The following is a 10,555-nucleotide window of genomic DNA, read 5'->3' as shown; positions in this document are numbered from 1 at the left end:
TGGGTTCTTAGGAGAGTCGCATCTGTCGTGATATGTGGTATGGTCTATGTAGTCTTGTTTGTTGTGTATGATTAATACAATGCTCCATTTATCGTGCTATGTAATGGAGTCTGTATAGACATCACATATTCTTTGTGATTATTATGAGACTTTGCCTGCCTTTTATTGGGCTCATGTGAACGAGGTGATTTGTATGAACCCGTGAAATTTTTCAATCATATATCAAAACTTATTTTATTCAAAGAATGCTTATTTAAAAAATATATATTTTATTTTATTTTATTTCAACGTGTATAAACACACCACCATGCCCCATCATACGTGTGTTGCGTATAGCCATGCATTTTGTCGCGCGCCGCATTGGGCACGAACAGCCACCGCATCTGTGGGTTCTAGTTTCAATGCTTAAACAAGTAGAAAGTGTTGTTTATATATTACTTTTGAATAAAAATAAAAAATTAAAAATAAATATATATCTTTTGATGTATGATAAAAAAACATCTATCAAAAATTTAAAAAAATCTATAAGTCATTTTTAGGATAAAGAATGATATCGTACATAAAGATGGGGAGATCGAAATATTAAAAAGTTGAAAAATTTTAGTAATCTCTCAATAATTGAAGCTCGAGAGAGTATTACGATCTTTTAAAAATTGAAGGTCAAGAGATGATAACCTTGCACGTGAATATTTTGAATATTGTGAAAACTCATTTTATGAATGGGGTTTTATAATATTAAAATATTTTGATTAGTTGTATATTTATATTAATATTTAAGTGTAGATATAGAGATGTGTCTAATCATCTTTTATTTATAAAAGGAGGAAAACAAAGCAAGAAACACTTTATTTAGTCAAAACAAATAAATAAATATAAATATCTATGCATATATATATGTTTATTGGAATGATTCATGCATCATGCATGAGTATAGACTTTTATATATATATGTATATATATATATATGGTCATAGTAGACATGAACACATTTATTTTTATAATTAATAGAATAGTTTTATCATCATAATATAATATAATTTTTATACTATTTAGGATCATCTTAAGAATATTTGTGGGACTAAATAAAAATTATTTTAATAATCCCTTAATAATCTAAATAAATATTAAAAATTATTTAAAATTTACTTTCTGACATACAAAATCACTAATTAAACTTATATATTCAAATTTAAAAAGTAAATATTTTTTAATTGACAATATAGACAAAAGAAAAATATCTAAAAACATAAAAGTTGAATAAGTAAAAAAATGTAGAGAGTCCAAGTTAATCTTGTAAATTAAAAAATCATCGATTTATTTTTATTTTTTTTAATGCACATATCAGTGTAGATTCCCTAAATGAAATTTTCACCGTCTAAATAATTGTTTTATCAAATTGTCCTCTTAAAACAACGTCATTTTTTATTTTATTTTCGTTGCGTTACTAATTTAGATCTTACTATTTATTATCCAATATTAAAAAAAGATACATAGACTTGGGAGTCTCCTCGTTTAAATGACACTTCACTATTTATTATTTGATATTAAAAATAATCCATAAACTTAAGGAGTTAGGGAGATTCCTCGTCTTAATGACATTTTACTATTCATTGCTAACATTAGAAAACGATATGTTAACTTTGGGAATTCGGGAGCCTTCTCACTCAAATAGAACAAAATAAACAAAATATGAATTCAAACAAAAAACTATTATGAAATAAAATTAATAATTTTAAATATCCAAAAATAAAAAAAGTAAATTTTAAATAATTAATTATCAAAGTTAATGATTTTGGGCCCCTAGTTTTTGAGGGCCATAAGGCATGGCCTATGCCTTAAGCTGACACTAATACTATATTTAATTTTGGTGTTATAAAATTTTCTTAAAATGTAAATTGTAACAGTCAAATATCACATGATGAATTTTCATTTAAATTTTCATTATACGTGTAAAACACGGTCCATCTCTCTAGAGTAAATTATACTTAGGTTTCATGAAAATGAAAATAAAAAATTGATACGATACAAAACGCAAATGAGAAAATAATATTTTTCAAAAAAAAAAGTAGGAAACGAAAATGCAAGGGAAACTCCTAAATAAAAAGTTTTTTTTTGTAAATATAATTTTTAATATAAGAAAATTTTAAAAATAATTATTCGATCTAAAAATAAGCATAAATTTCATAATGCATTTAAACAAATTCTAATAATAAATTTTAAAAAAATTAAAATTTTTGAGTTAGAGATGAAAAAAAATCATGTCTCTAAAATTCCATCTCTAAGCTCTTTATGGATGGAAATTCGTTTTCGATACTTTCTTAATGTTACGAAAAAGTCCCAAAATATTTTCAAAATTGTAGTAACAGTTTGATTTTTTTTTTCTTTTTTGCTTTTTTGGCATTTTGAAACAGAAATGTCGAAATGGCACCCCCAATACGTTTCTAGCACCATAGAATTACACCAATAGTTATTTAATTATATATTTCTAAATTTTTATCATAATAGCCACTAAATTTTAATTTTTCATTTTTGAGTTTTCATCAAATTTTGTTAAAAAGAACTCACATGGTATACATGAACTTTAAAATCTATTGATTGTGATGTTCATATTAATTTTAACATTAAGTGACTATTAAATTTATATTATTGTATATAACCTTTCGTTAACAAAATTTGTTAAAGAAACTTAAAAAAAGAGATTAAATTCTTGTAAGGCTAAACCCATATTTTTTCTCGTGAACTTTAAATGAAAAGCCTATCATCCACTTAAACTTCAAATCTAATATATTAAATACTTATTTTTTATAATTTACACCTATTGACTATCTTACCTGATTTAAAATAATGTATGAGTTACATAAGTTACAAGTGAGGTGAAATAGAAAGAAGAAAAATAGACGAAAGGAAAAACAGAAGAAAAACTGATTGAATCAATCATTTCTTTTATCTTTTGCCATCATCTTTGCTCTCATCTCTCATTGATCCGAACAGAAGAATCAAGTCTCCCATCAATTGTCGTTGCCTCAACTAATCTTGATAGTAACACATGAAGTGAGTTGGAAAGAAAATGAATCGACTAAACCGATCCTTCATTTAGCCTTCCCTTTCACTTTAGGTCATCGTCTTTGCTCGTATCTTCCATTTCTTGTTGACTTGAATGGAATAACCTAGTCTCTCGTCAAGTGTTGCAGTTTCTACCAAACCCGACCCTTCCTCCTTACTTCAACCAATGACCCAAGAGTCGTGACCAACCCACCATTCCCTTTCTCTGACCGACGACCCTTGATCAACCCACATTTCCCTTTCATTTTTCTTTTGACCGACTACCCATGACCAATCTACCATTCCTTGTCATCTTTGCTTCGATCAATGACTCGCAAGTCGTAATTGATCCACCATTCCCTATTCTCTTTGCTCTGATCGATTACTCGTGATTGTAATACGACAATCCCTAAGCATGAAATTTTGTTGCTTTGTTTTTCATGCTTAATGACATGTCTATTATAAAGATTAAGCTGAGCATATCTCACTTTTTCTTTGATATACTTAATGCGAATTAGATAATTAGGTATTCAATAAGTGTAAATTATAAATATTAAGTATTCAATAAGTAGGGTAATAGACTTTTGATGTAAAGTTCAAGAGAAAAATTATATGTTTGGCCTTATAATAAAAATCAAAGTATAATCATCACTATGATAACAAACATTAAAAACAGTTCAGATTTATAGTATAATTTACACTAATATATATTCACAATTCAAACTTATAATAAAAATTATTATAAAATATAATAGAAGACACAATATTCTTAATACCAACTAATAAAAGTGTTTGGAAGTTAAAAATACTATATAATAATTATGTCTTATCTTAAAACAAAGTATATTTAATCTGGTGAATGAGTGACATTTGGGCATTTGTTAAAAGAGTAATATTAACCATTGCATATTTATTGTACCTCCTTTATAAGCGTAAACATTTTTTATTGATTGGTTTCATTATAATAAATAATAATAAATGTATTTAATTTAGCACATACCAATAAAAAATATTTAGACTTAAAAATCCATTTTCTAAAAAACAAGTATATTGAATGATTTATAAAGTAACTTTTTTTTTTTTTTTGTAATGTGAGAAACTTGAGGGGTCCAATACACATATAACATTTGACCCGAACTATCTCATTTATTTTTAAAATTCACGATCTATTTGCGAGACTACCAAGAGAAAATAATTTGCACCTTGCCTTTTATATGTCTTGCTTAATAAAAAAATTAATTATATTAATAAAATTTAAAATTATAATCTCTAAATAATAATTAATTTTTTAAACTATTTTTCTTACGTGCATAACACGATTCACCCCTCTAGTAATTTACGAATGTAATCTTATCACGAACACATAACATTATGTAGTTGGTTTGGGGCCCAATTTTTTTATTTGAAAATCCTAAATTCATAAATAAATTTAATAAATAATTCTCATAAACTTATAAAATTTATAATAATTTTGTTAAAAATTAATAATAATTTTATCTAAAATTAATAATGGGTCATACAATGAATTATTATTAAATTTAAGTAAAATTATTTTAAATTTTTGACATGACATTAAATTGTGACGTTTATTTGTCAAGCTTATTGGTACACCAAGAGGGAGGGAGTAGGAGGGGATCAACCGCAGGGAATAATATCTCCCCAAAGTTAGTGATCTGTTGATAGCTGGCGCAAGGTTGATTCGCTACCAACCGGTGGTCACCCACACGTGTGACGAAGAGAAAGTGATATGCTGCTTCGCGCAAACCACTCTGTTGGGGGGCCTCCCAGATTGAAGGAAAATTTGGGCCCGCAAGTGTGGATCTATAAAATTAATAAACATTTATAAAATATTTTCCCTAAAAATCTTTTAAAATTGGATAATGGTACTTTCTATTTTTTTTATAAAATAAATATTAATTAAAAGATAAGATGAATATTTTAATAAGCATTTTACAAATTATGCGTATACAATATTATAAATAAATATCAGATTTTTGTATCATAAAATCGTGTCAATAAAATATTTTTTTAAAATATTTTAATAAGCATTTTTTTTAAAGATAAGATGAATTTTTAAAGTATTTCTTTACATCAAAGTTTATTTTATTTAAAAAAAATAAAATTTAAACAATTACTATCAAACATCACCCAATAAAATTTGGCTTAAAATGTCTTAATTCTTTTTTAAATGTGGGTGGTAGTACGGATCACCCACCCACCCCTGTTTGCAGTTATAGGTCTACTGGTAGAATGAGATAAAAAGAAAAAGGGAAATTATTAAAAAAAATTGACTCTTTAATGTTTTTAGATTTGAGTTTTTATTTTTTTCAATAACCACAATCAGTTTATTTTTTATTTGCGTAACGCACTAATGCTTGTCCTCTTAAATGATCTGATGGCGGGTTGATGAATTGTCTAAAAATTTTTGGTTTTTGTATAAATTCACAAAACTCTAATGAGAAATTTTAAATGTCATAAGAGGTTTGTGGTGCCAACATTGGATTTAGAGGCAAATTTTTATATGGATTTAGTCTCCTTAAATGAAAACGACTTTGTTTAATTTACAAAAACGACTTAAGTTTAAAAATGACTTAGTTTAATAAAAACCCTAATTTGCTAAAACATTTTGATTCCATGAATTTAACCAATTTCATTTTTTCTTACTCACCCCTAAAAGATATTTGACTCTCCATTTTGGCTTGTCAATCAAGCTCAACAAGTCCCGACCAACTTGTATAATTTTGCATCTAGTAAGCCCTTCCAACAATATTTTCAAAAACTAAGATCCTCGATCCTCAAATGTTGCAAAAAAAATTATATAATCAACCAAAATAACTCGAAAACATAAAACGGAGAGTCAAATTATATAATCAACCAAATTACATAATGTTCTAGAGATTATAAGCACCCTTCAAGCAAAGTCAAAATTGGCCTACACCCTAACTCAAAACATAAAACATAAGGAAGATCAAATTTCGACTAAAATTGGGTACCACAATAATCGAAAGCTTTAATTCGACTCTTTTTAAGTACACAAAATCCAAATTGGACATAATTTCTCTAAAAGGTTAATAATATTATACAATAACACTGCCCCAAATCAGAAATCTTCAAAAGAAATGAAATAAGGAAAAAAAATAGAGAATGGTAACTTATTGTCCATGTTTCCTGTGTTGTTGCCTTGAAATATAGAATGGGAAGAGAGTACAACCATTTCCTTCTTTTCTTGGCCAGGGCGTAGTCAACAACTACATATAGCCAAATCAGGTGACGACAGCCTACAATCAAACTACTGGCTAAAGAATTATGCTGAATTATATGAGGAAAACATATGTTAATGTACACTCTACCTCTGGTGGGAATCAATCCCCAGCGGTGGTGGCGGCAGCAGACGAGGATACAGTGCTCTGCTCCTACCGACCATACGAGCGTGATGGCGGTGGCGGATTCCTACCTGCGCCCCTATCTAATGCTGAAAATTGATTGCCAAACTGTTGGGGACGGCCATACCCTCTCCCAACACCCTGGTTACTACTTACCTGAGGAGTGTAGCCTCCTGCATTATGATTGTAATAACCGGTAGACCCATAAGGTTGGTAGCTCCCATAGTTGTTGTATCCATCCTGTTGCTGAAAATGGGCACCCCCTCCGGGAATGGGAGGAGTTTGAACCGTGTGACGAGGGGGGCCGTGGGCTGCGTACCTGTTTCCGCCATTTTGTTGGAATTCAGGTTGGTAGTAACCATGAGTGGTGTAGTCCCTATTACGGGCAGCATATTGGTCATTCCTGTCTTGCCGAGAATGGGGTCTATTGTAGGGATCCTGCTCGAGCCTAGGATCTGACCTACTGTATGAATCACGGCCAGCATATGAAGAATATGCTTGGTGGTAACTGTGGTCGTATTGGTTTTGAACAGCAACTGGATTTGATGGCTGGTGGTGACGTTGGCTAGTTTGAGCAGGATAGCCTGTTCTTGATAGCGATGCCATCCCGTTGCGGTCCTGCTCGTTGTATCTATTACTTTGCCCAGAGGGATGGCGATATGCAACACCATAGGAAGGGGGAGGTATGTGCATCTGCTCGGAAAAACTCTTTTGATCTGTCCTTGCATGCAAACTATTGATAACAAGTCGATGTGCAGCCTCGCCAAGCTGCCGACCAGAAATGGATCCCGAGGTGTCATGCCTGAAGGCAGAAACCACCAAGAAAAAAAAAAAAAATTGACATCAGAGTGAGGCACAACAATAATCGTCAAGAGTTTGACACGCAAAGGAAATTGAATTATTCTGCACACCTTCCGTTTTCCCATTGCCTCCTAGAAGAATCCTCGCGCCTTTCCCATGGCTTCCTTCCAGAATCCTCATGCCACAAAGGAGGATCAGGCTTCAGATCCCCAAGCGTGACAGACTGAAAGAAATAGGCAGTACATGAGTTCACATAGCTTAAGGTAGTTAAGTTGAAAAGAGGGTCGGCCCTTCATGAACTTCATGATAAAATACAAATAATAGCCTAGATTCCCACTTAACAACGTAACATACATATGCATGTTGTTTGCTAAAAGATTCTTCAGAGAGCTGGAACCCACATTTATACTTCTTCCATACACCGTGAATATGCCAAAAGAAGCAAACCTCAAGGCCCAGAAACAGAAAGCTGGGTGCGAGTTGCAAATTTTCGGAGTATGCTTACTTTTTTAGCTTATTTTAAATCTCAAACTAAATCCCAGTAAGTAATTTAAGTATTCAAGATGAAAGCCCACTACCAGCACCATATTACATCGCCTTGATGCCTTTTGTCATTGACACAACTAAAGCACTTTAAAAAAAGTAAAGAAGATTCACCCGTCTAAAAGTTCCCAGGTTGAAGGTCCGTTTGCTCCGTTCAAACCTGTCTTGACTTTATATCTTAGGTTATTGATTATCACTTCTCTTTTTCGTTGATAGGCATTCACTTTTTTTAAGTATTAGTATAACCGTGTCAACAATGTAACAATCAAAAAAGCATGCAACACTCTAAAGGCAAATATAGAGAAGGCATCTGGGAGTTAGCTGCCCTATAGATCCATTTGTGAACAAAAAGAATCCTTATGACAAGCCCAAAGGTCCAAGATTACCTTCTTTGGTAATATAACTCCTATTGGTGGTCGAGTGACATGTTTGTGAGGATCTGGAAGTCTGTATATAGCACATCTGCATATTGAGGAAAAAGTAAGCATGATGCAACAACTCTAAAATTAATGCCAAATTCAATATAACACTCAGTTATGTAAATTACATGTAAGCTTACATGACTTGGTTGTCCATAATATCATCCAATCCTGCAACTGGTGACCTGAAAACTGGCGGGCAAGGATCTCCAGCACAAAGGGATATATAACCATTCATCCCACCACTGCATGTAGACTTAAATAAAATCAGAAAATAGTTGAAACATATCTGAAATTTCTTATTATTAGCATGGAGAAGTTTCTGCACAAAAAAGATTCAAACTGCAACAGCTATAGTTTCTGGGAATAAGATTCAGCAATGGCATTATGGCAAAAGGAATCAAAATCTAGTAATAATGTTGAGAGGATACGGACTCAAACTCCATTATTGCCACAGAAAATGGTGAGATGCTAACATATAAGCTGGTTCGGAATTTAGCTTATGCCCACTAAATGAGGTCAACATTGGACATCGCGAGATGGAGTGCATGTAAAATGTTCAAGACTGTCAACTCTCTTCTTAGCACAATTACAAACCTATAAGCATAGAACAAACCATTGTCTGGGATAATTACAACCTTGATACTCGTTAAGATACTAGGACAATGACAACAAGCATTAATCCTACTAGATGGGGTCAGCTAACTCGTGAAGATGCTAGGATAAAAGAAAAAATAATTTTATAAACAAAATGAAGGCTATGATAACCAGAGAGAGAGAGTTAAATAATGCATTCTTGTCTAAGAACTCTGATAATTGAAGCTCATCTTCTAATGTTCAGAACTTTGCCAGTATGTTTATGTGCACCACTTCATAATCAAAAGTAAATAGTTAATTGCACTATCACCATAACCAGAAAGAAGTTACATAAACATTAACAATCAAAAGACACCCTCAAATGACAAAGCACCTAATTCTCAAGACTTCAATTAAGACTAACAAATGAGAACAACACAAACCTGGCCCTAGGATCAAGTTGCTCTTTGACTTCAGTGCGTTCAATACCTGTTAACTGCTTACACCTAGCATCAAGAGAAAATATATAGGGAGATAGAGGGTGAGACATTGCCACAAAAAGCATGTCAAACATCACGCTATTTCTTCGAGCTTGTTCCTCCTGCAGAAAAACAAGGCAATTAATAAGCAACTCATCATGCAAACGAAGTAAAAAGCAAGGCAAACCTCAGAGGCTAACTTCAATCTGGCATTACCGTTAAAGTATGTTCAATTTTTGCAACCTCTGCAAGAAGACGAGCTTCATCTATGAAAGGCAACTTGGCCACACCCTAGAAAAAATAATGTGCAGGAAAATATCAGAAGATAAAATAAATCAAGTAGTAGTTCCCCAAGGTGTTGTTTTCCACAAGGAAACAACACCCATATAACAACACAGACCTGCCAAGCAAACCGCTTTCCATTCATGTCCACCTCAAAATCTGCAAACAAGAAGGAAATTAGAACTAGAATGGTTCCAACTCAAGTATAAAGAACTCACTCCATCCACAATCATTATATTATACCAGTTGGATAAAAATCTATGATAGGTGAATTTGGATCGGTCATCAGTCTTCTATAATGCTCAGGAAGTGCATGAGAGCTGTGGTAAATAAGCCATGGTTAGAACCCCGCAGTATGTCAATAAGAACAATTTCTATCAGAATAAAGAGTGGGCAGTGAACCTCGCAGCTGGGAAAACCCCCAATAGCTGATTGAATGGTTTGAATGGAGAACCCAACTGAAAGCTTATGTCCAACTGGCCCAGATCTTTAAGATCAGAAGCAAATGGCGCATAGTGATAAGGATAAAACCTGTCCAAAGATTTTAAGGGAAAAGGAGCATCACGATGCAAGCCAAAAAAGAATAAAATCCAGCATGCTATGAAATAACCATGGTGCAATATTATAAGCACTAGATACTCTTTCTGTAAAAGAAAGCACCTTATTCCACCATAAGGCAACATTTAAGAGTATCATCTGCTTGTGAAGATAAAGAGTGAAAAGGTATTTTTTATTCACATGCAAAGTCCAATGAAAGAACACCTAAAAGTAGTATGTAATCACACATCCAAATAATGAACAGCAAGTAATAGAAATAAGCACACAGAAACCAATAAAGTAGAAAACAAGCTGAAGAGGATAACACCAACTAAAAGAATAGGAAAAGGGGAACAGGATAGCAGAACTGACAATGGAAACTCCAAAAGTGCATCATACAGTTAAAAGGATAAAAGAATACCATTGCCAGGAACAAACCCCTTCATAATAGTAGTGCATAACCCAACATAGGCCTTCTGTGTACCTCAAAACC

General features: G+C 32.2%; 1 protein-coding gene across 5 annotated transcripts in view; it reads right to left on the bottom strand.

The window, feature by feature from the left end:
• Positions 1-5,878: 5,878 nt before the first annotated feature.
• Positions 5,879-10,555, bottom strand: part of LOC127807657 (5'-3' exoribonuclease 3) — a 32,869-nt gene continuing 28,192 nt past the window's right edge. For 2 of the 5 annotated variants that reach the window (XM_052345682.1, XM_052345683.1), the window contains 10 exons: positions 10,484-10,554; positions 9,928-10,056; positions 9,769-9,845; positions 9,644-9,684; positions 9,460-9,534; positions 9,208-9,365; positions 8,329-8,433; positions 8,156-8,231; positions 7,337-7,449; positions 5,879-7,227 (listed from right to left, as the gene is read on the bottom strand). In XM_052345682.1, the coding sequence (XP_052201642.1) occupies positions 6,456-7,227; positions 7,337-7,449; positions 8,156-8,231; positions 8,329-8,433; positions 9,208-9,365; positions 9,460-9,534; positions 9,644-9,684; positions 9,769-9,845; positions 9,928-10,056; positions 10,484-10,554 (1,617 nt within the window). In that variant the 3' untranslated portion in view covers positions 5,879-6,455. Of the gene's footprint in view, positions 7,228-7,336; positions 7,450-8,155; positions 8,232-8,316; positions 8,434-9,207; positions 9,366-9,459; positions 9,535-9,643; positions 9,685-9,768; positions 9,846-9,927; positions 10,057-10,483; position 10,555 lie in introns of those variants that run through there. The other 3 variants (XR_008024771.1, XR_008024772.1, XR_008024773.1) reach the window with 3 other exon arrangements.

This window comes from Diospyros lotus, chromosome 8, assembly GCF_014633365.1.
Source record: "Diospyros lotus cultivar Yz01 chromosome 8, ASM1463336v1, whole genome shotgun sequence".
Taxonomy (NCBI): Eukaryota; Viridiplantae; Streptophyta; class Magnoliopsida; order Ericales; family Ebenaceae; genus Diospyros; species Diospyros lotus.
The sequence above is the reverse complement of the archived record's forward strand: the minus strand, read 5'-3'. Positions and strand labels throughout refer to the sequence as shown.